This window comes from Procambarus clarkii, chromosome 48 (genome assembly GCF_040958095.1).
Source record: "Procambarus clarkii isolate CNS0578487 chromosome 48, FALCON_Pclarkii_2.0, whole genome shotgun sequence".
Classification (NCBI taxonomy): Eukaryota; Metazoa; Arthropoda; class Malacostraca; order Decapoda; family Cambaridae; genus Procambarus; species Procambarus clarkii.
Genome location: NC_091197.1, coordinates 28,453,592 through 28,480,145, shown reverse-complemented (window position 1 = coordinate 28,480,145; position 26,554 = coordinate 28,453,592). Strand labels below are relative to the sequence as shown.

The following is a 26,554-nucleotide window of genomic DNA, read 5'->3' as shown; positions in this document are numbered from 1 at the left end:
CATGGAAGAAATGAAATGTATGCTCGTGATGGGGTGCATCTATCGAGGGCTGGGGTTTTTGCTCTTGCGAACTCGTTGGAACCAGTGGTTAGAGGAGTTTGTTTGGGTTCAAACTGTTAGTAGATAGTGGTATGGGAATTGATTTGGAGGAAGGAGGTAATAAAAGTATGTGTTCGTGGGAGAAAGGAATTGGCAAAATGATCAGGGAAAGAAAAGGACCTCAAAATAACAATTCACTTAGGGTATATTACACTAGCAGTAGAAGTCTAAGAAATAAAATTAACGAATTAAATGCTCTTGTCTGAACAGAAAAAAATAGATATTATTGCACTTACCGAAACGTGGATGAATGTAGAAAATAGAGAATTAGTAGCTGAATATCAAATAAATGGATTGAATCTATTTCACACAGATCGATATATTAGACGAGGAGGGGGAGTAGCCATATATGTTAGGGACAATTTGAAATGTAGTCTCAAAGAGGGAATCAAAACTGAGCCACACACAGAAACTATTTGTATAGAATTAAACGAAAAAGCAAATAATATTATAATAGGAGTTATATATAGGCCACCAAATTTAGACAAAAAGGAAACAAAGAACATAAGAACATAAGAACATAAGAACAAAGGCAACTGCAGAAGGCCTATTGGCCCATACGAGGCAGCTCCTATTTATAACCACCCAATCCCACTCATATACATGTCCAACCCATGCTTGAAACAATCGAGGGACCCCACCTCCACAATGTTACGCGGCAATTGGCTCCACAAATCAACAACCCTGTTACTGAACCAGTATTTACCCAAGTCTTTCCTAAATCTAAACTTATCCAATTTATACCCATTGTTTCGTGCTCTGTCCCGTGCCGACACCCTCAATACCCCATTAATATCCCCCTTGTTATGTCCACCCACCCACCCGCAAACCTCTATCATGTCACCCCCAACTCCTCGCCCCTCCAGTGAACGCAACTCAAGCTCCGTTAATCCCTCCCGACATGAAAGACCTCCAACTTGGGGAATTAACTTCCCACGCTGGACACGCTCAAGTGAACCCACATCCACTCCATAATATGGCGACCAAAACCGAACTGCAAAATCCAAATGGGGCCCAACCAGAGCAAGACATAGCCCGAGAACCACACCAGGTGTCCCGTCACCAACGCTGCGACCAACAAATCCAAGTGTCCCACCCGCCCCACTACGAACATTCATGCATTGATCCTTTTGTTCCAAATTCCCACCAATCACAACTCCCAGATCCCCCTCGCAATCCGACCTCGCAACCCCAACACCACCCAGCTCGTATCCTGCAACTCTATCATCATTACCTAACCTCAGAACTTTACACTTATCAGCACCAAACTGCACCCGCCAATCCCCCGACCATTCCAAAACCCCATCCAGACCAACCTGAAGTGATAGTGAGTCCTCCTCCGAATCAATTTCCCCACCGATCTTCGCATCATCGGCAAATTCGCAAATGTTGCCACTCAAACCTGAATCCAAATCACCTACATATATCACAAACAACAGAGGTCCCAGGACAGAGCCCTGAGGCACTCCACTTACAACATTTCCCCACTCTGACCTCACTCCACCTACACCAACTCCCCGTTTCCCTTGATACAGCCATGCCCCAATCAAGCCTAACATAGCACCCCCAATACCACGAGACTCCATCTTTCCAATCAGTCTTTCATGTGGCACTGCATCAAAAGCCTTGCCAAAGTCAAGGCACACAACATCACAATCCCCACCACTATCAACTGCCTCAACCATGCTAGAACAAAAAGATAACAAATTTGTTAAACATGAACGGCCATTTACAAAACCATGCTGCGACTCAATCATCAATTTATGTTTTTCAAGATGAAGACGAACCTTATTTGCCACTATAGATTCGAGCAACCTTCCCACAACAGACGCTAGGCCAACTGGTCGACAGCCAGACGCAAGTGATCTATCTCCTTTCTTAAAAACTGGTATCACACTAGCAACCTTCCAAAACTCTGGCACTCTGCCCGACTCCACTGATTTATTAAATATGGTAGACAGCGGGTCACAAAGCTCCTCCCTGCACTCCCCAAGCACCCCGGCAAACACTTCATCCGGGCCTGGGGACTTGTTTGGTCTGAGTTCCACTATTTGTTTAAGAACATCCTCCCCGGCAACTGCCAAACCCGCCAACCCGTCCTCGTCCCCACCCACACAGACTTGCTCGGCTGAAGGCACATTGTCAAGTTCCTCTCCAGCAAATACAGATACAAAATATTTATTAAAAACACTACTCATCTCCCCACCACCATCCGTTATCTGACCCGTCTCAGCTTTTAATGGACCTATCCTTTCCCTAGTCTTAGTACGATATAGCTGAAAAAACCCTTTAGGACCCGTCCCTGATTGCCCCGCTATGCGAACTTCATAGCTTCTTCTTGCCTTCCTTATCTCCCCCTTAACATCTCCAACCAGTTGTACGAACTCCGGTTCCAAAGTGACCTCCCCATTCTTAATCCCCCCATACCAAGCTCTCCCTCTACCTACAAGGCTCCCCAAACTCCCTGCTATCCACTTTGGGTCACTAGCATTCGATCCACTCAATCTGCATGGTATACCACGCTCCTGTGCTCCGCCCAGAACATTCTCAAATAAGTTATATATTGAATCCACATCTATGGGATAAAATATCTAAAGCATCTAGATCTAACAGTATTTATGTCATGGGTGACTTTAATTTTAGTGGAATAAACTGGTTGAACTAAACAGGGAATAGTGAAGCAGACGGTTTTCTAGAACTAATTGACGATTGCTTTCCTACGCAACACATTAAGGAACCATTGCGGGAAAATAATATTTTAAATTTAGTGTTAACTAACAGGGAAACACTAATTAATGACATCGAAATAGACAGTGAGCTAGGGAACAGTGATCACAAAGAAATCAGATTTAGCATAGAATGGAATAGATCTGTAGGAGAAAATTCTGTTAAAGTGCCAGATTTTCGAAAAGCTGATTTTAATAGCCTAAGAAATTTTTTGGGTCAAATTGATTGGAAAGTCTTGGGTATGGGGTGTGGGCCAGTCTTGGAGCGAGACATGAACCCAGCGATAGGTGACTTAAATGGGGACTTCAATGTGGATTCAATATATAACTTATTTAAGAATATTCTAAACAAAGCACAGGAACGTAGTATACCATACAAATTGAATAGATCGAATACTAATGACCCAAAGTGGATAACAAATAATTTAAAGAACCTTATAGGTAAAAAGAGAGCTTGGAACAAAAGGATTAAAAATGGGGAGGTCACTTTAGAACAGGAATTCATACAACTGGTTAGAAATGTTAAAACAGAGATTAGGAAAGCAAAAAAAAAAAACTATGAAGTTCGCATAGCAGGGCAAGCAAAGACAAATCCTAAAGGGTTTTTTCAGTTATATCGTACTAAGACTAGGGAAAGGATAGGTCCATTAAAAACATAGACAGGTCAAATAACGGATAATTACAAGGAGATGGGTAGTATTTTTAACAAATATTTTGTATCTGTAAAGATACTAAAAAGGAAATTAACAATATGGTTTCAGCCGAACAAGTGTATGTGGGTGGGGATGAGGACAGGTTAACTAGTTTAGCAGTTACCAGGGAGGATGTAATTAAACAATTAGAAAAACTAAAACCAAACAAATCCCCAGGGCCGGATGAAGTGTTTGCCAGGGTGCTTAAAGAATGCAAAGAGGAGATTTCCGAGCCACTGTCTACCATATTTAATAAATTAAAAGAGTCAGGCAGAGTGCCAGAGTCATGATAGGTATCTAATGTGGTACCAATTTTTAAGAAAGGAGATAGATCACTTGCGTCAAACTATCGGCCAATTAGCCTAACGTCTATTGTCGGAAAGTTGCTTGAATCAATAATTGCAAATGCAATCCGTCTTCATCTTGAAAAACATAAATTATTAAATGAGTCGCAACATGGTTTTACAAATGGCCGTTCATGTTTAACAAATTTGCTAACTATTTATTCCAGCATAGTTGAGGCAGTTGATAGTGGTAAGGATTGTGATGTTGTGTACCTTGACTCTAGCAAAGCTTTTGATACAGTGTTGACCAGACCACACACTAGAAATTGAAGGGACGACGACGTTTCGGTCCGTCCTGGACCATTCTCAAGTCGATTGTGACAATCGACTTGAGATTGGTCTGGTGGTCATCGTGGTCTGGTCAACATACTTCAGCCACGTTATTGTGACTCATCGCCTGCTTTTGATACAGTGCCACATGAAAGACTAATTAAAAAAATAGAAGCTCATGGTATTGGGGGTGCTATATTAAGTTGGATTTGGGCATGGCTATTCCAAAGGAAACAGAGAGTTAGTATAAATGGGGTTAAGTCAGAGTGGGATAATGTTGTTAGTGGAGTACCTCAGGGCTCTGTCCTGGGACCTCTGTTGTTTATAATATATATAAATGATTTAGATTCAGGTTTGAGTAGCAACATCTGCAAATTTGCAGATGATACAAAAATCGGTAGGGAAACAACACGAAAGAAGACTCGCTATCACTTCAAATTGATCTAAATAGGGTTTTAAACTGGTCAAGAGACTGGCGGATGCAGTTTAATGCTAATAAATGTAAAGTTTTGAGGGTAGGTAATGATGATAGAGTTACAAGATACGAGCTAGATGGTGTCGAGATTGCGAAAGGGATCTGGGAGTTATGATAAGTAAGAATTTAAAACAAAAGGATCAATGAATGAATGTTCGTAATAAGGCAAATAGGACACTGGGATTTATTAATCGAAGCGTTAGTAACAAGACACCTGGTATGGTTCTTCAGCTATATCTTGCTCTGGTTAGGCCCCATTTAGATTATGCAGTTCAGTTTTGGTCGCCGTATTATAGAATAGATATAAATTCACTTGAACGTGTCCAATGTAGGATGGACACGTTCCTAAGTTAATTAATTCCTAAGTTAAGCAACTAAGTTAATTCCCCAAATTAGAAATCTTTCATATGAAGAAAGATTAACAAAGCTTAAGTTGCATTCACTGGAAAGGCGAAGAGTTAGGGGTGACATGATAGAGGTTTACAAGTGGATGAATGGACATAACAACGAAGATATTAATAGGGCATGAAAAGTATCAACACAAGACAGAACACGAAACAATGGGTATAAATATGATAAATTTTGATTTAGGAAAGACTTGGGTAAATACTGGTTCAGTAACAGGGTTGTTGATTTGTGGAACCAATTACCGCGTAACGTGCTGGAGGTGGGGTCCCTCGATTGTTTCAAGCGTGGGTTGGACATGTATATGAGTGGGATTGGATGGTTATAAATAGGAGCTGCCTCGTATGGGCCAATAGGCCTTCTGCAGTTATCTTTATTCTTATGTTCTAATACCTGTTCTAAACTGACCCTCTCACGTGTTTGTAAATGAAACACCAAAATAACTGAAACACAAGAATGAAGGTAACTGCAGGAGGTCTATTGGCCCATACGAGGCAGCTCTTATTTATATCCACCCTAACTCATTCATATATATATATATATATATATATATGAATAAATCCACAAGGGCCGTGATGGATTCATATATATGTCTAACCTGATTATATGTCATATATTAGTAAGCCCTGTACTTATGGTATGTATAATAATACATACATACCCTGTACTGACTTGGTGACTTACTTAGGTGACTTAAATAGGTGACTTAAATGGGGATTTCGATGTGGATTCAATATATAACTTATTTAAGAATATTCTAAACAAAGCACAGGAACGTAGTATACCATACAAATTGAATAGATCGAATACTAATGACCCAAAGTGGATAACAAAGAATTTGAAGAACCTTATAGGTAAAAAGAGAGCTTGGTACAAAAGGATTAAAAATGGGGAGGTCACTTTAGAACAGGAATTCGTACAACTGGTTAGAAATGTTAAAAAAGAGATATGGAAAGCAAAAAGAAACTATGAAGTTCGCATAGCAGGGCAAGCAAAGACAAATCCTAAAGGGTTTTTTTCAGTTATATCGTACTAAGACTAGGGAAAGGATAGGTCCATTAAAAACTGAGACAGGTCAAATAACAGATAGTGATGAAGAGATGAGTAGTATTTTTAATAAATATTTTGTATCTGTATTTACTAAAGAGGAACTTAACAATATGCCTTCAGCCGAACAAGTCTATGTGGGTGGGGACGAGGACAGGTTGACGAGTTTAGCAGTTACCAGGGAGGATGTTCTTAAACAAATAGTAAAACTCAAACCAAACAAATCCCCAGGGCCGGATGAAGTGTTTGCCAGGGTGCTTAAAGAATGCAAAGAGGAGCTTTGTGACCCACTGTCAACCATATTTAATAAATCAATAGAGTCAGGCAGAGTGCCAGAGTTTTGGAAAGTTGCTAATGTGATACCAGTTTTTAAGAAAGGAGATAGATCACTTGCGTCTAACTATCGACCAATTAGCCTAACGTCTATTGTGGGAAAGTTACTCGAATCTATAATAGCAAATAAAATTCGTCTTCATCTTGAAAAACATAAATTAATAATTGAGTCGCAACATGGTTTTATAAATGGCCGTTCATGTTTAACAAATTTGTTATCTTTTTATTCTAGCATTGTTGAGGCAGTTGATAGTGGTAAGGATTGCGATGTTGTATACCTTGACTTTAGCAAAGCTTTTGATACAGTGCCACATGAAAGACTGATTAAAAAGATAGAGTCTCATGGTATTGGGGGTGCTATATTAAGCTGGATTAGGGCATGGCTATACCAAAGGAAACAGAGAGTTAGTATAAATGGAATCAAGTCAGAGTGGGAAAATGTTGTAAGTGGAGTGCCTCAAGGCTCTGTCCTGGGACCTCTGTTGTTTATAATATATATAAATGATTTAGATTCAGGTTTGAGTAGCAACATTTGCAAATTTGCCGATGATACGAAAATCTGTAGGGAAATTAATTCGGAGGAGGACTCACTATCACTTCAAGTTGATCTAGATAGGGTTTTGAAATGGTCAAAGGATTGGCAGATGCAGTTTAATGCTGATAAATGTAAAGTTCTGAGGTTAGGTAATGATGATAGAGTTACAAGATACGAGCTAGATGGTGTTGTGATTGCGAAGTCGGATTGCGAAAGGGATCTGGGAGTTATGATTAGTAAGAATTTAAAACAAAAGGATCAATGCATAAATGTTCGTAATAAGGCAAATCGGACACTTGGATTTATTAATCGCAGCGTTAGTAACAAGACACCTGGTGTGGTTCTCAAGCTATATCTTGCTCTAGTTAGGCCCCATTTAGATTATGCAGTTCAGTTTTGGTCGCCATATTATAGAATGGATATAAATTCACTTGAACGTGTCCAGCGTAGGATGACTAAGTTAATTCCCCAAATTAGAAATCTTTCATATGAAGAAAGATTAACAAAGCTTAAGTTGCATTCACTGGAAAGGCGAAGAGTTAGGGGTGACATGATAGAGGTTTACAAGTGGATGAATGGACATAACCGGGGGGATATTAATAGGGTATTAAAAGTATCAACACAGGACAGAACACGAAACAATGGATATAAATTGGATAAGTTTAGATTTAGGAAAGACTTGGGTAAATACTGGTTCAGTAACAGGGTTGTTGATTTGTGGAACCAATTGCCGCGTAACATTGTGGAGGTGGGGTCCCTCGATTGTTTCAAGCACGGGTTGGACAAGTATATGAGTGGGATTGGGTGGTTATAGAATAGGAGCTGCCTCGTATGGGCCAATAGGCCTTCTGCAGTTACCTTTTTTCTTATGTTCTTATGTAAATGGGGCCTAACCAGAGCAAGATATAGCTTAAGAACCACATTAGGTGTCTGAGGTACTCCACTAACAACATTATCCCACTCTGAATTAACCCTATATATATATATAGCTAGTGTTTTATGTAGACTGTGTAATCTTTCATATAGAATAGCGTAGCTGCACATTGCTGTGTATACCTAAGCTTGTTAATAAAAAAATCCCCTTTTCGAAAATCTTGCACTTGAACATAATTTTTAATTTTTAGATAAAACAAGTGAATTACTTGATTATTAAAAGCTTAGGTTAGACATATATATGAAAGAGTTTGGGGGAAATAAAGAGGAGCCTCTAATGGGACAAAAAAAACTCTTTACAGTTTAATCATATACATATCATATATATGATTACATAATCATGTAATCATATACGTTCGTATACATATTTTAGTCCCATCACCTGACCTTTAGTGTGGATAAGTGTTCATATAAGGTGAAGTCCAGTCGCTACAAAGTCTTTCGGGTCATTCAACCTCTTGGCTGCATTAATCAATCTGCTAGCTTAATTCCAATTTCTATACTGTCCCACCACGTTTCGTATATATGGCGAGACTGAAAAGAACTAAGTTATGGAGACACAACTCTGTGAGAGGTTATACAAGTTTCTTCGGGAAATTCTCCCTCAAGAACATTCTTTGCCATCTTACTAAGAGTAAGAAAAGAACTAAGTTATGGAGACACAACTCTGTGAGAGGTTATACAAGTTTCTTCGGGAAATTCTCCCTCAAGAACATTCTTTGCCATCTTAGGCCCAAGAGGTCGCAAGATCACCATTGTCTTCCGGCAAAGTTGGTGAATCAGTCGCCCAAGCTCTCAAGGTCTCATTCAGTGAGAGACGTCTTGTCTGCTCCAGTGAGAGGCGTCCAGCCTGCTTCAGTCACAGATGGACAGCGTGCTTTCATCCGCGCCCATCCTCCTTTATGCAGACAGCTTGCTTTAGTGAGGGAAAAGCAGACTTTTTCAGTGAGAGAAAAGCAGCCAGTTTCAGTGAGAGAAAAGCAGACTGCTTCAGTGAGGGAAAAGCAGACTTCTTCAGTGAGAGAAAAGCAGCCAGTTTCAGTGAGGGAAAAGCAGACTGCTTCAGGGAGAGACGGACAGCTTAGTTCAGTAAGCTACATGCAGCCCCGTGTACAGCCTGCTTCAGTAAGATACGCCCAGCCTGCTACAGTGAGATTAGCACAGCCTGCTTCGGTAAGGTACACACAGCCTGCTCCAGTAAAAATCGCCCAGCCTGCTCCAATGAGATTAGCACAGCCTGCTCCAGTAATATTCGCCCAGCCTGCTCCAATGAGATTAGCACAGCCTGCTCCAGTAAGATTCGGCCAGCCAACTCCAGTGAGATTAGCACAGCCTGCTTCGGTAAGATTCGGTCAGCCTGCTCCAGTATGTGATCAGCCTTCTCCAGTAAGATACTTGCAGCCCCATGTAGTGAGAGAAAAGCAGCCAGTTTCAGTGAGAGAAAAGCAGCCAGTTTCAGGGAGAGAAAAGCAGCCAGTTTCAGGGAGAGAAAAGCAGCCAGTTTCAGTGAGGGAAAAGCAGACTGCTTCAGTGAGGGAAAAGCAGCCAGTTTCAGTGAGGGAAAAGCAGACTGCTTCAGGGAGAGACGGACAGCTTAGTTCAGTAAGCTACATGCAGCCCCGTGTACAGATTGCTTCAGTAAGATACGCCCAGCCTGCTACAGTGAGATTAGCACAGCCTGCTTCGGTAAGGTACGCACAGCCTGCTCCAGTGTGTAATCAGCCTTCTCCAGTAAGATACTTGCAGCCCCATGTAGACCTTGCTTCAGAAAGATACACGCAGCCTGCTTCAGTAACTTTTGGACAGCCTCCAGTGAAAGACGTTCAGCCTGCTTCAGTGAGGCGAGTCCTACCTGCTTCTCAAAGAGACTGGCAGCCTGCTTCAAGGACAGGCTTTCAGACTGCTTCAGGGAGGGCCTTTCAGCCTGCTTCAGGGAGGGGCTTTCAGCCTGCTTCAGGGAGAGGCGTGCAGTCTGCTTCAATGAGGCGAGTCCTACCTGCTTCACAAGGAGGCGTGCAGCCTGCTTCGGGGAGACGGGCAGCCTGCTTTTGTGAGAGACGAGCAATTTTCTTCAATAAGGTACGTACAGCCTTCAATGAGGATTTAATGAGAGACGTGCAGCCTGCTTCAGGGAGAGACGTGCAGCCTGCTTCAGGGAGAGACGTGCAGTCTGCTTCAGGGAGGCGAGTCCTACCTGCTTCACAAGGAGATGTGCAGCCTGCTTCAGGGAGATGCTTTCAGCCTGATTCAGTGAGAGGCGTGCAGCCTGATTCAGTGAGAGGCGTGCAGCCTGATTCAGTGAGGCGAGTCCTACCTGCTTCACAAGGAGACGGCCAGCCTGCTTTACAAGAAGACGGCCAGCCTGCTTCGGGGAGACGGGCAGCCTGCTTTTGTGAGAGACAAGCAAGTTTCTTCAATAAGGTACAGCCTTCAATGAGGATTTAATGAGAGACGCCTGCTTCAGGAAGAGACGTGCAGCCTACTTCAGGGAGAGGCGTGCAGCCTGCTTCAGGGAGAGGCAGGCTACCCCAGATATCAGGGGCATTATTCCCAATCTGCCTTAGTTCACTTTACTTTAATGTTTTTCTCACTTTTCTTTAATAAACTTTAATGTTTATATTTTTGACGATTCAGTCAATATGCCATACGCACTCAATGTATATATATATGTACAATTATTCAGTATTTTCAATAAAAATATAAGTACTTATATGTTAATATTATTTTCAAAAAAATCGTCTCACCTTATTAGTATCATTAATCAGAACAATGAAAATAATAGAGTGGCGTATATTATGAACAAATCCACCGAGATGAGGATTTGAACCTACGCACAGGATGTTCCTAGCTGCGCCTTAGTCAACCTTAACCACGTTAAGTGAGTAACAATTGATTTAGTGGTTTAGTCCTTTTATCATCAGCCACGTTATTGTGACTCATCGTCTGCTTAACGACGAATGAGTGTCGTTGCTTTAAGACCATAATAATATTATTTATACCATAATAATAACACAGAAATCACAATAGCGTGATATATCAAAAGAACAAATTATCCAGGATGGAGAGAAACGTGTTCGTCTCGACATTTTTTGGTGTGTGGCTTGGTCCTCATTCGTCTTTATTGAATAAATTTATTCTAAATGAAACACTTTAGTTTGACGACCGACAAGCTCCTATTTATATCCACCCAAACTAATTCATATGTGCAGACGATGAGTCACAATAACGTGGCTGAAGTAAGTTGACCAATCCGCACACTAGAAAGTGAACGGACGACGACGTTTCGGTCCGTCCTGAACCATTCTTAAATCGATTGTGACTAATTCATATGTATATGTAACCTCCGTTTCAAGTGACAATTATGTTAGCCATTAATTTGTTTAATAGATAAACCATTATTTCTAAATCAGTATTTTTTAAGGTCTTTCAAAAATTTAAGCGTTTCCAATTTTATATCCCAATTTTTCCAAGGGGAGAATTTTAAATGTAGAGTCAAAGCTGAACCCCACTGGAACTATTTAGTTAGAATTAATTGAAAAAGGTAATAATACAGTTATATATAGTTATATACAGTATATATAACAGTATATAGTATATATAACAGTATATATATTATATACAGTAGGCATCCTTCAGTCTCGGGAGACTATGGAGTTGCGCCCTAGTTGTCAATTCTGGTGCATGGTGTGACTGGTGAGGCCAATGAGGCCAATCCCAGAGTGGCAGTCCTTCCCACACCGAGCACAAACGAAGTCCGATTCTGGTCTGTCTTCCTGGCTACCGGCTTTCCGTCTCTGTCTCTTTGCCTCCGATTCCTTGGCAAGTGACTCCTCGAACTTGGAGAGACCTCTTTGAACAGACTGCCTCCAGGCTGAACGGTCTGCAGCCTGTGTCTCCCATATAGCTAGATCGACGTCCATGGCTTTCAGGTCCCTCTTGCATACGTCTTTGTACCGTAGCTGGGGCTTGCCTGTTGGACGCTTTCCCTGCCTCAGCTCTCCGTACAGGAGATCCTTGGGGATCCTGCCGTCGCCCATTCGCACAACGTGCCCGAGCCAGCGCATTCGTCTCTGTTTCAGCATTGTGTACATGCTGGTGATTCTTGCTCTCCCCAAGACGTTGTTGTTTGTCACCTTGTCCTGCCAGGTGATGTCCAATATGTGTCGAAGGCAGCGCATGTGGTAGGCATTCAGCTGTCTTTCCTGACGGGCGCGGAGTGTCCAAGACTCACTGCCATAAAGGAGAGTGCTCAGGACACAGGCTCTGTAAACCTGAATCTTAGTATACTCAGTAAGCCTATTGTTGGTCCACACTCTCTTTGTCAGTCTGGACATGGTAGTAGATGCCTTACCAATGCGTTTGTTTAGCTCCGTATCAAGAGAGAGGGAGTCAGAGATTGTGGAGCCCAGGTACACGAAGTCGTGAACAACTTCCAGTTTGGAATCAGAGATGTCGATGGCAGGTGGGGAGTCCACTCCTTGTCCCATGACTTGTGTTTTCTTCAGACTGATGGTGAGTCCGAAAGCCTGAGAGGCCTCGCTGAAGCTGGTTATGAGCCGTTGGAGGTCTTCAGCTGAGTGGGCAGTGACTGCTGCATCGTCGGCAAAGAGGAAGTCGCGCAGACACCTCAGCCGAACCTTTGTCTTGGCTCTCAGCCTGGCGAGGTTAAAGAGCTTTCCATCCGACCTGGTCCGGAGGTAAATGCCTTCCGTGACAGATCCGAAGGCGTGCCGCAGCATAACTGCGAAGAAAATCCCGAATAGGGTTGGAGCCAGTACGCAGCCCTGCTTTACTCCACTTCGGATGTCAAAGGCGTCTGATGTTAGGCCATCAAAGACCACGGTGCCCCTCATGTTCTCATGGGAAGATCTGATGATGCTGAGGAGCCTGGGTGGGCATCCGATCTTGGGGAGGATCTTGAAGAGATTATATACAGTATATAGTTATATACAGAATATATAACAGCTGTTATATATACAGCATGGAAGCAAAGCATGCTCAATTTAGAGCATCAAGGTCAAACAATATTTGTGTCATGGGTGACTTTAATTTTAGTGGAATAAACTGTTTTATCAAAACAGGGAATACTTCAACAGAAGATCTCTTCAACTCAACAATGATAGTGTTGTGTGTGGGGAGGGGGGGGGGGAGAGGAACATTGTACGTGGTGAGAAACAAAGTCAGATTTTGGCCTTATTAAAGGTTTTTGGCAAAAGTTTTTGCCTTATTAAAGGGTGAGGCTCCAGAAGGACTTAAGCAGCTGGCGCTGCTCTTTGCACGGCCAGCGTACAGGCATATTGGAGACTGGGAGGACTAGTATCATCAACCCAAACTGAGCTGTTTGCCATACAACAGGTATTCGCATATGTGATACACACAGACTCAAAAGCTGTACTTCAAATACTAGGACAAAAACAGTGGAAAGATAATGTGAAAATAATTACCACCATTTTGTATCTTGGAGCAGACGCTAAAGGCAAAGTTAACCTTAAACTGGATCCCATCCCATTAAATGAAAAAGCTGATGAAATTGCTAAATTGGCAACTCGTCATCCAGTGATACATAAAACAATTCAACCTAGAGAACATAAAAAACATCATCACCAAAAAACTCTCACATCTCAACAAAGCCGACCTGCACCAGAGAATAGCTGAAGGTTCGCCATCTGCAACATGGTATCTTCAGGCAACCAAATTTAAAAGGTTAAATATCCCAAAAGGAATCCACAGGGAAATAGGAATTAGGTTATATAGACTCCGTCTAGGTTACAGATGCAACTGGGAGATTGGTGAACCCCGACAGAGAGAGTGCATCTTCTGCCAAACTGTCACAGAAAAGCCATTACTTCACTATCTTCTGGAATGTGAAGCAACCAATGATCTTAGAAGAGCTTTAAGAGTTCCTGAATCATGCAGTGGCCACCCTGAAGCCATCAACACAGCCACTCTCCTGGTCAACAAAGGTGTCCAGCAGCTGGACACCCTCATAAACACTGTGAAGCAGTATCCTCCCCCGCGATAACATCTTGATGGTTAAAATGCAACCTCAGAATACTAAGAAAAAAATTGTACCACTTACGGGCTATTCATGCCCGTGCCACCTCTTGGGTGGCTTAATCTTCATCAATCATCGAAGGACTTAGATACAGGAAAGTGGCGGAGGAGGATACATTGAGGAGCCCACACTATGCATGAAGTGTTCTCGTTGGAGACATATGGCTTGAAAATGCCAGTTTAACCCTAGATGTCGGTACTGTGGTAAGAAGCATGAATCGCGAGAGTGTTAATTCAGAATGGAGAAAAGTTTTTGCTTTTTTGCTGTAATTGTTGACAATGCTTATTGCTGTCTATGTCCCATGAAGCCCCATGGGACTTCTCACTATTTGAGAATTTCTCACTATGTGAGAAATTCCATGCTGGCACCCACAAGCAGGGTGAAGGTGGCTCCGACGGAAGGCAAGATCGCACACCAGGAACAAGGAACAACAGTAGAGAGACTGTGATCGTCTCTGTGACCAATGTTTGGGAGAAAGGCGGCGATTAAGCCAAGAAAGTGGAGCCGTAGTGGTGATGAAGTGCAGGGCAGCGTCATGAACTGTGAGGTCGTTACACACATCTTGCAATACTTCAAAAAGTTGAACAAGACGATTGAAGCTTTGGAAAAGTTAGCTGTGGCAAGCAGATGGGGTGAAGTGGGGAGTGAAACGGAGGGTGAAAGAAAGTAAGATAGAGAATCACTAATGGAAGAGTCTCAGGTAAATAAACTATCCACTAGGGATGGCAGTGTTCAACCCCGTGTGGTGGAAAATGTTGAAAACAAAAGTTAAGTTCAATTTACAAAAATATAAGTTGAAGACGTTATTAAGTAATAATGACATTATTACTGAAGACTGGACAAGCCACACAGGTGTTGAGCGAGAAGTAGAATTAAAATGTTGAGTGTGTGTGTGGAAGGCACTATTGTTGCTCAGTGTGGAAGGCACTATTGTTGCTCAGTGTGGAAGGCACTATTGTTGCTCAGTGTGGAAGGCACTATTGTTGTTCAGTGTGGAAGGCACTATTAGCAATATGGAAGTTGTAGTGAAGGACCTGGTGACTCTAGTGGGAGCCCTGAGGACAGAGTTGGACTCTCTGCGGGAGGAGGTGCGTCAGCTTAAAAAACAACGAGAAGTAACGAAGGAGGAGACCAGCAGTAAAGGGACCTCGTCTTGGAGAGTTGCGAAAGACAGGGGCCTTAAGAAGACTTTGATAAAGCCGCCTTCAAACGCCATAGCAACTTCAAATTCATTTGACGTTTTGGAGGACGAGTGCTGTGGAGAGACTGTGGATCGCGCAAAAGGGAAAGCAACGAAGAGAAAGGAAGCGCAGGCCCCTCAGAAAGTAAAGGAAGTACCTAAGCAAACATTAGTTGTGGGAGATTCCCAGATAAGGTATTTGGATAGAACGTTTTGTGCTAGAGATAGGGGGAACAGGTTAAGGGTTTGCTATCCCGGAGCTGGCATTGGTGATATTATAAACAACATGAATGATATTATGGCTGGTAATGGGAACAATCCCATTATTTGCATTAGCGTGGGAGGAAATGATGTTGGTCGAGTCAGGAGTGAGGAACTGATTCAGAGGTATAAAACAGCCATAGAGTTAGTTAGGAGCAAGGGAGGAATCCCGATCATATGTGGCATTCTTCCAAGAAAGGGAGTGGGAAATGAATGGATATCGAGGGCACTTGGTGTCAATTGCCGGCTGGAAAGATATTGCAAATCAAATGCAATATCTTTCATAGACAACTGGGAACACTTCTATGGAAGAAATGAAATGTATGCACGTGATGGGGTGCATCTATCGAGAGCTGGGGTTGTTGCTGTTGCGAACTCGCTAGAAGAAGTGGTTAGAGGTGTTTGTTTGGGTTTAAACTGTTAGTAGATAGAGGTATGGGAATTGATTTCGAGGAAGGAGGTAATAAAAGTATGTGTTTGTGGGAGAAAGGAATTGGCAAAACGATCAGGGAAAGAGAAGGTCCGCAAAATAACAATTCACTTAGGGTATATTACACTAACAGTAGAAGTCTAAGAAATAAAATTAACGAATTAAATGCTCTTGTCTGCACAGAAAAAATAGATATTATTGCACTTACCGAAACGTGGATGAATGTAGAAAATAGAGAACTATTAGCTGAATATCAAATATATGGATTTAAACTATTTCACACAGATAGATATATTAGACGAGGAGGTGGAGTAGCCATATATGTTAGGGACAATTTGAAATGTAGTCTCAAAGAGGGAATCAAAACAGAGCCACACACAGAAACTATTTGGATTGAATTAAACGAAAAAGCTAATAATATTATAATAGGAGTAATATATAGGCCACCAAATTTAGACAGAATGGAAGCAAAGCATCTATGGGATGAAATATCTAGAGCATCTAGATCTAACAGTATTTATGTCATGGGTGACTTTAATTTTAGCGGAATAAACTGGTTGAACAAAACAGGGAATAGTGAAGCAGAAGATTTTCTAGAATTAATTGACGATTGCTTTCTTACGCAACACATTAAGGAACCAACACGGGAAAATAATATTTTAGATTTAGTGTTAACTAACAGGGAAACGCAAATTAATGACATCGAAATAGGGAGTGAGCTAGGGAGCAGTGATCACAAAGAAATCAGATTTAGCATAGAATGGAATAGACCAGTAGGAGAAAATTCTGTTAAAGTGCCAGATTTTCGAAAAGCTGATTTTAATAGCCTAAGAAATTTTTTGGGTCAAATTGATTGGAAAGGCTTGGGTATGGGGTGTGGGCCGGTCTTGGAGCGAGACATGAACCCAGCGATAGGTGACTTAAATCGGGATTTCGATGTGGATTCAATATATAACTTATTTAAGAATATTCTAAACAAAGCACAGGAACGTAGTATACCATACAAATTGAATAGATCGTATACTAATGACCCAAAGTGGATAACAAAGAATTTGAAGAACCTTATAGGTAAAAAGAGAGCTTGGTACAAAAGGATTAAAAATGGGGAGGTCACTTTAGAACAGGAATTCGTACAACTGGTTAGAAATGTTAAAAAAGAGATAAGGAAAGCAAAAAGAAACTATGAAGTTCGCATAGCAGGGCAAGCAAAGACAAATCCTAAAGGGTTTTTTCAGTTATATCGTACTAAGACTAGGGAAAGGATAGGTCCATTAAAAACTGAGACAGGTCAAATAACAGATAGTGATGAAGAGATGAGTAGTATTTTTAATAAATATTTTGTATCTGTATTTACTAAAGAGGAACTTAACAATATGCCTTCAGCCGAACAAGTCTATGTGGGTGGGGACGAGGACAGGTTGACGAGTTTAGCAGTTACCAGGGAGGATGTTCTTAAACAAATAGTAAAACTCAAACCAAACAAATCCCCAGGGCCGGATGAAGTGTTTGCTAGGGTGCTTAAAGAATGCAAAGAGGAGCTTTGTGACCCACTGTCAACCATATTTAATAAATCAATAGAGTCAGGCAGAGTGCCAGAGTTTTGGAAAGTTGCTAATGTGATACCAGTTTTTAAGAAAGGAGATAGATCACTTGCGTCTAACTATCGACCAATTAGCCTAACGTCTATTGTGGGAAAGTTACTCGAATCTATAATAGCAAATAAAATTCGTCTTCATCTTGAAAAACATAAATTAATAATTGAGTCGCAACATGGTTTTATAAATGGCCGTTCATGTTTAACAAATTTGTTATCTTTTTATTCTAGCATTGTTGAGGCAGTTGATAGTGGTAATGATTGCGATGTTGTATACCTTGACTTTAGCAAAGCTTTTGATACAGTGCCACATGAAAGACTGATTAAAAAGATAGAGTCTCATGGTATTGGGGGTGCTATATTAAGCTGGATTAGGGCATGGCTATACCAAAGGAAACAGAGAGTTAGTATAAATGGAATCAAGTCAGAGTGGGAAAATGTTGTAAGTGGAGTGCCTCAAGGCTCTGTCCTGGGACCTCTGTTGTTTATAATATATATAAATGATTTAGATTCAGGTTTGAGTAGCAACATTTGCAAATTTGCCGATGATACGAAAATCGGTAGGGAAATTAATTCGGAGGAGGACTCACTATCACTTCAAGTTGATCTAGATAGGGTTTTGAAATGGTCAAAGGATTGGCAGATGCAGTTTAATGCTGATAAATGTAAAGTTCTGAGGTTAGGTAATGATGATAGAGTTACAAGATACGAGCTAGATGGTGTTGTGATTGCGAAGTCGGATTGCGAAAGGGATCTGGGAGTTATGATTAGTAAGAATTTAAAACAAAAGGATCAATGCATAAATGTTCGTAATAAGGCAAATCGGACACTTGGATTTATTAATCGCAGCGTTAGTAACAAGACACCTGGTGTGGTTCTCAAGCTATATCTTGCTCTAGTTAGGCCCCATTTAGATTATGCAGTTCAGTTTTGGTCGCCATATTATAGAATGGATATAAATTCACTTGAACGTGTCCAGCGTAGGATGACTAAGTTAATTCCCCAAATTAGAAATCTTTCATATGAAGAAAGATTAACAAAGCTTAAGTTGCATTCACTGGAAAGGCGAAGAGTTAGGGGTGACATGATAGAGGTTTACAAGTGGATGAATGGACATAACCGGGGGGATATTAATAGGGTATTAAAAGTATCAACACAGGACAGAACACGAAACAATGGATATAAATTGGATAAGTTTAGATTTAGGAAAGACTTGGGTAAATACTGGTTCAGTAACAGGGTTGTTGATTTGTGGAACCAATTGCCGCGTAACATTGTGGAGGTGGGGTCCCTCGATTGTTTCAAGCACGGGTTGGACATGTATATGAGTGGGATTGGGTGGTTATAGAATAGGAGCTGCCTCGTATGGGCCAATAGGCCTTCTGCAGTTACCTTTGTTCTTATGTTCTTATGTTCTTATTGTTGTTCAGTGTGGAAGGCACTATTGTTGTTCAGTGTGGAAGGCACTATTGTTGCTCAGTGTGCAAGGCACTATTGTTGCTCAGTGTGGAAGGCACTATTGTTGCTCAGTGTGCAAGGCACTATTGTTGCTCAGTGTGGAAGGCACTATTGTTGTTCAGTGTGGAAGGCACTATTGTTGTTCAGTGTGGAAGGCACTATTGTTGCTCAGTGTGCAAGGCACTATTGTTGCTCAGTGTGGAAGGCACTATTGTTGTTCAGTGTGCAAGGCACTATTGTTGCTCAGTGTGGAAGGCACTATTGTTGCTCAGTGTGGAAGGCACTATTGTTGCTCAGTGTGCAAGGCACTATTGTTGCTCAGTGTGCAAGGTACTATTGTTGCTCAGTGTGGAAGGTGCCATTGACTACTCACACAACGATAAGTCAGGAGTCAGAAAATCCTCAAGGATGATAATAGAGATAATAAAATGAAAAAGATAAGGAGTGTAAATTATGTAGTACACCTTAGACCACTATGTATTAGTGGTGCACGCCCACACCTTAGATCATTGTGTATTAGTCACTTAATGATATCTATAGAAATAAGGAAATAAGTAGTGTACCACATCAAAATGTTTCGATGAGTGATAATGGTATGATAGACAGAATACTTAGGAGCTTAACAACATGAATGATATTATGGCTGGTAATGGGAACAATCCCATTATTTGCATTAGCGTGGGAGGAAATGATGTTGGTCGAGTCAGGAGTGAGGAACTGATTCAGAGGTATAAAACAGCCATAGAGTTAGTTAGGAGCAAGGGAGGAATCCCGATCATATGTGGCATTCTTCCAAGAAAGGGAGTGGGAAATGAATGGATATCGAGGGCACTTGGTGTCAATTGCCGGCTGGAAAGATATTGCAAATCAAATGCAATATCTTTCATAGACAACTGGGAACACTTCTATGGAAGAAATGAAATGTATGCTCGTGATGGGGTGCATCTATCGAGAGCTGGGGTTGTTGCTGTTGCGAACTCGCTAGAAGAAGTGGTTAGAGGTGTTTGTTTGGGTTTAAACTGTTAGTAGATAGAGGTATGGGAATTGATTTGGAGGAAGGAGGTAATAAAAGTATGTGTTTGTGGGAGAAAGGAATTGGCAAAACGATCAGGGAAAGAGAAGGTCCGCAAAATAACAATTCACTTAGGGTATATTACACTAACAGTAGAAGTCTAAGAAATAAAATTAACGAATTAAATGCTCTTGTCTGCACAGAAAAAATAGATATTATTGCACTTACCGAAACGTGGATGAATGTAGAAAATAGAGAACTATTAGCTGAATATCAAATATATGGATTTAAACTATTTCACACAGATAGATATATTAGACGAGGAGGTGGAGTAGCCATATATGTTAGGGACAATTTGAAATGTAGTCTCAAAGAGGGAATCAAAACAGAGCCACACACAGAAACTATTTGGATTGAATTAAACGAAAAAGCTAATAATATTATAATAGGAGTAATATATAGGCCACCAAATTTAGACAGAATGGAAGCAAAGCATCTATGGGATGAAATATCTAGAGCATCTAGATCTAACAGTATTTATGTCATGGGTGACTTTAATTTTAGCGGAATAAACTGGTTGAACAAAACAGGGAATAGTGAAGCAGAAGATTTTCTAGAATTAATTGACGATTGCTTTCTTACGCAACACATTAAGGAACCAACACGGGAAAATAATATTTTAGATTTAGTGTTAACTAACAGGGAAACGCAAATTAATGACATCGAAATAGGGAGTGAGCTAGGGAGCAGTGATCACAAAGAAATCAGATTTAGCATAGAATGGAATAGACCAGTAGGAGAAAATTCTGTTAAAGTGCCAGATTTTCGAAAAGCTGATTTTAATAGCCTAAGAAATTTTTTGGGTCAAATTGATTGGAAAGGCTTGGGTATGGGGTGTGGGCCGGTCTTGGAGCGAGACATGAACCCAGCGATAGGTGACTTAAATCGGGATTTCGATGTGGATTCAATATATAACTTATTTAAGAATATTCTAAACAAAGCACAGGAACGTAGTATACCATACAAATTGAATAGATCGTATACTAATGACCCAAAGTGGATAACAAAGAATTTGAAGAACCTTATAGGTAAAAAGAGAGCTTGGTACAAAAGGATTAAAAATGGGGAGGTCACTTTAGAACAGGAATTCGTACAACTGGTTAGAAATGTTAAAAAAGAGATAAGGAAAGCAAAAAGAAACTATGAAGTTCGCATAGCAGGGCAAGCAAAGACAAATCCTAAAGGGTTTTTTCAGTTATATCGTACTAAGACTAGGGAAAGGATAGGTCCATTAAAAACTGAGACAGGTCAAATAACAGATAGTGATGAAGAGATGAGTAGTATTTTTAATAAATATTTTGTATCTGTATTTACTAAAGAGGAACTTAACAATATGCCTTCAGCCGAACAAGTCTATGTGGGTGGGGACGAGGACAGGTTGACGAGTTTAGCAGTTACCAGGGAGGATGTTCTTAAACAAATAGTAAAACTCAAACCAAACAAATCCCCAGGGCCGGATGAAGTGTTTGCTAGGGTGCTTAAAGAATGCAAAGAGGAGCTTTGTGACCCACTGTCAATCATATTTAATAAATCAATAGAGTCAGGCAGAGTGCCAGAGTTTTGGAAAGTTGCTAATGTGATACCAGTTTTTAAGAAAGGAGATAGATCACTTGCGTCTAACTATCGACCAATTAGCCTAACGTCTATTGTGGGAAAGTTACTCGAATCTATAATAGCAAATAAAATTCGTCTTCATCTTGAAAAACATAAATTAATAATTGAGTCGCAACATGGTTTTATAAATGGCCGTTCATGTTTAACAAATTTGTTATCTTTTTATTCTAGCATTGTTGAGGCAGTTGATAGTGGTAAGGATTGCGATGTTGTATACCTTGACTTTAGCAAAGCTTTTGATACAGTGCCACATGAAAGACTGATTAAAAAAATAGAGTCTCATGGTATTGGGGGTGCTATATTAAGCTGGATTAGGGCATGGCTATACCAAAGGAAACAGAGAGTTAGTATAAATGGAATCAAGTCAGAGTGGGAAAATGTTGTAAGTGGAGTGCCTCAAGGCTCTGTCCTGGGACCTCTGTTGTTTATAATATATATAAATGATTTAGATTCAGGTTTGAGTAGCAACATTTGCAAATTTGCCGATGATACGAAAATCGGTAGGGAAATTAATTCGGAGGAGGACTCACTATCACTTCAAGTTGATCTAGATAGGGTTTTGAAATGGTCAAAGGATTGGCAGATGCAGTTTAATGCTGATAAATGTAAAGTTCTGAGGTTAGGTAATGATGATAGAGTTACAAGATACGAGCTAGATGGTGTTGTGATTGCGAAGTCGGATTGCGAAAGGGATCTGGGAGTTATGATTAGTAAGAATTTAAAACAAAAGGATCAATGCATAAATGTTCGTAATAAGGCAAATCGGACACTTGGATTTATTAATCGCAGCGTTAGTAACAAGACACCTGGTGTGGTTCTCAAGCTATATCTTGCTCTAGTTAGGCCCCATTTAGATTATGCAGTTCAGTTTTGGTCGCCATATTATAGAATGGATATAAATTCACTTGAACGTGTCCAGCGTAGGATGACTAAGTTAATTCCCCAAATTAGAAATCTTTCATATGAAGAAAGATTAACAAAGCTTAAGTTGCATTCACTGGAAAGGCGAAGAGTTAGGGGTGACATGATAGAGGTTTACAAGTGGATGAATGGACATAACCGGGGGGATATTAATAGGGTATTAAAAGTATCAACACAGGACAGAACACGAAACAATGGATATAAATTGGATAAGTTTAGATTTAGGAAAGACTTGGGGAAATACTGGTTCAGTAACAGGGTTGTTGATTTGTGGAACCAATTGCCGCGTAACATTGTGGAGGTGGGGTCCCTCGATTGTTTCAAGCACGGGTTGGACAAGTATATGAGTGGGATTGGGTGGTTATAGAATAGGAGCTGCCTCGTATGGGCCAATAGGCCTTTTGCAGTTACCTTTGTTCTTATGTTCTTATGTTCTTATGAGCTACAAGCATTTAGCCCCAAGAGTGTAGCACTTAGTTGCTGTGCTTACTATATTAACCTGCAATGTTAAATGAGTTTCTTGTACTGTGATTTGTCCTCAATGGATGTGTGCGCCTCTTAAGGGACTTGAAGTAGAAGAGGGTAGAAGCAATTCTGTCCCTTTGAGATTTATTTTATTGTCTCAATAAACATACTTGAACTTGATTGAATAATTACTTCATCCACGTTATATGCCTCCCATGGTGCTGTAGTATCTTTGGAGACACATTCTTTAAGCGTCATATTTTGTAACACTAAACCATTAGTATTAGTAGCACAGGAGCGGGGCTGAAACTTGGGATTAATATCTCGTTTGATTGATCGTTAAAGATTAAGCCACCCAAGAGGTGGCACGGGCATGAATAGCCCGTAAGTGGTACAATTTTTTTTCAGTAATTCTTTTCAGTATTCCAAGGTTGTATTTAATCGTCAATACTCGCGAGGGAGGATACTGCTTCACAGTCTTTATGTTGACCAGGAGAGTGGCTGTATTGATGGCTTCAGGGTGGCCAATGTAAGATTCAGGAACTCTTAAAGCTCTTCTAAGGTCGTTGGTTGCTTCACATTCCAGAAGATAGTGAAGTAATGGCTTTTCTGTGATGCACTCTCTCTGTCGGGGTTCACCAATCTCCCAGTTGCATCTGTAACCTAGACGTAGTCTATATAACCTAACTGCTATTTCCCTGTGGATTCCTTTTGGGATATTTAACCTTTCTAATTTGGTTGCCTGAAGATACCATGTTGCAGATGGCGAACCTTCAGCTATTCTCTGGTGCAGGTAGGCTTTGTTGAGATGTGAGAGTTTTTTGGTGATGATGTTTTTTATGTTCTCTAGGCTGGGTTGAATTGTTTTATGTATCACTGGATGACGAGTTGCCAATTTAGCAATTTCATCAGCTTTCTCATTTAATGGGATTCCAACATGGGATGGGATCCAGTTTAAAGTTATGTTGAGTCCTTTGCCTTTAGCGACTGTTCCAAGATACAAAATGGTGGTAATTATTTCCACGTTATCTTTCCACTGTTTTTGTCCTAATATTTGAAGTGCAGCTTTTGAGTCTGTGTGTATGATTGCATTTTGAGTGTTTTGTGCAATCAGATATGCGAATGCCTGTTGTATGGCAAACAGCTCAGTTTGGGTTGATGATACTAGTCCTCCCAGTCTCCAATATGCCTGTACGCTGGCCGTGCAAAGAGCAGCGCCAGCACTCTCATATTCTGTGTCCACCGATCCGTCTGTGAAGATGTGGGTGGCTCCTGCTACTGCAATGCTATACGTTTGCTCTTCTATTATGCACCTTAGGATTGTCGGATCATAGGCAGCCTTTTGCATTGGGAGACTTTCTATTACCATTTTGAAAGTAGGCTCTTCCCACGGTGCAGGAGGAGTGTAGTTTGGGTGTGGTTGATCACCCTCTCTATCAAGAATCATGCTTTTTAAATGTAGTCTGTTTAGGACTTTTCCTGGTCTTGCAGCTCAAGAGTTTCCATTGTTTTGGCCTAGTCCAACCACCAAGGTCTGCCGTACTGGGATTGGATCAGAAGAAATAATTATCTTACTGATAATTGTAGCTGTCCTTTGTAATATTCTTTCTTGTAGAGAGGGCAAACCCGTCTCCAGTCTACGAGTTTCAAGCCTGGTCCACATGGGGGCTCCCAGTGCGGCTTTCATAGCATTGTTTTGGGCAACTTCAACTTTTTCCACTGTTGGTGTGATAAGAACATAAGAACAAAGGTAACTGCAGAAGGCCTATTGGCCCATACGAGGCAGCTCCTATTCTATAACCACCCAATCCCACTCATATACTTGTCCAACCCGCGCTTGAAACAATCGAGGGACCCCACCTCCACCACGTTACGCGGCAATTGGTTCCACAAATCAACAACCCTGTTACTGAACCAGTATTTACCCAAGTCTTTCCTAAATCTAAACTTATCCAATTTATACCCATTGTTTCGTGTTCTGTCCTGTGTTGATACTTTTAATACCCTATTAATATCCCCCTTGTTATGTCCATTCACCCACTTGTAAACCTCTATCATGTCGCCCCTAACTCTTCGCCTTTCCAGTGAATGCAACTTAAGCTTTGTTAATCTTTCTTCATATGAAAGATTTCTAATTTGGGGAATTAACTTAGTCATCCTACGCTGGACACGTTCAAGTGAATTTATATCCATTCTATAATATGGCGACCAAAACTGAACTGCATAATCTAAATGGGGCCTAACTAGAGCAAGATATAGCTTGAGAACCACACCAGGTGTCTTGTTACTAACGCTGCGATTAATAAATCCAAGTGTCCGATTTGCCTTATTACGAACATTTATGCATTGATCCTTTTGTTTTAAATTCTTACTAATCATAACTCCCAGATCCCTTTCGCACTCCGACTTCGCAATCACAACACCATCTAGCTCGTATCTTGTAACTCTATCATCATTACCTAACCTCAGAACTTTACATTTATCAGCATTAAACTGCATCTGCCAATCCTTTGACCATTTCAAAACCCTATCTAGATCAACTTGAAGTGATAGTGAGTCCTCCTCCGAATTAATTTCCCTACCGATTTTCGTATCATCGGCAAATTTGCAAATGTTGCTACTCAAACATGAATCTAAATCATTTATATATATTATAAACAACAGAGGTCCCAGGACAGAGCCTTGAGGCACTCCACTTACAACATTTTCCCACTCTGACTTGATTCCATTTATACTAACTCTCTGTTTCCTTTGGTATAGCCATGCCCTAATCCAACTTAATATAGCACCTCCAATACCATGAGACTCTAACTTTTTAATCAGTCTTTCATGTGGCACTGTATCAAAAGCTTTGCTAAAGTCAAGGTATACAACATCGCAATCCTTACCACTATCAACTGCCTCAACAATGCTAGAATAAAAAGATAACAAATTTGTTAAACATGAACGGCCATTTATAAAACCATGTTGCGACTCAATTATTAATTTATGTTTTTCAAGATGAAGACGAATTTTATTTGCTATTATAGATTCGAGTAACTTTCCCACAATAGACGTTAGGCTAATTGGTCGATAGTTAGACGCAAGTGATCTATCTCCTTTCTTAAAAACTGGTAGCACATTAGCAACTTTCCAAAACTTTGGCACTCTGCCTGACTCTATTGATTTATTAAATATGGTTGACAGTGGGTCACAAAGCTCCTCTTTGCATTCTTTAAGCACCCTGGCAAACACTTCATCCGGCCCTGGGGATTTGTTTGGTTTGAGTTTTACTATTTGTTTAAGAACATCCTCCCTGGTAACTGCTAAACTCGTCAACCTGTCCTCGTCCCCACCCACATAGACTTGTTCGGCTGAAGGCATATTGTTAAGTTCCTCTTTAGTAAATACAGATACAAAATATTTATTAAAAATACTACTCATCTCTTCATCACTATCTGTTATTTGACCTGTCTCAGTTTTTAATGGACCTATCCTTTCCCTAGTCTTAGTGCGATATAACTGAAAAAACCCTTTAGGATTTGTCTTTGCTTGCCCTGCTATGCGAACTTCATAGTTTCTTTTTGCTTTCCTTAACTCTTTTTTAACATTTCTAACCAGTTGTACGAATTCCTGTTCTAAAGTGACCTCCCCATTTTTAATCCT

The 26,554-nt window shown here is 40.7% G+C and overlaps 1 protein-coding gene across 1 annotated transcript in view; it reads left to right on the top strand.

The window, feature by feature from the left end:
* The first annotated feature begins 8,384 nt into the window (after positions 1-8,384).
* LOC138351160 (titin homolog) overlaps positions 8,385-26,554 on the top strand; it is a 59,395-nt gene continuing 41,225 nt past the window's right edge. The window contains exon 1 of the mRNA XM_069302796.1: positions 8,385-9,695. Coding sequence (XP_069158897.1) covers positions 8,385-9,695 — 1,311 coding nt within the window. The remainder of the gene's footprint in view (positions 9,696-26,554) is intronic.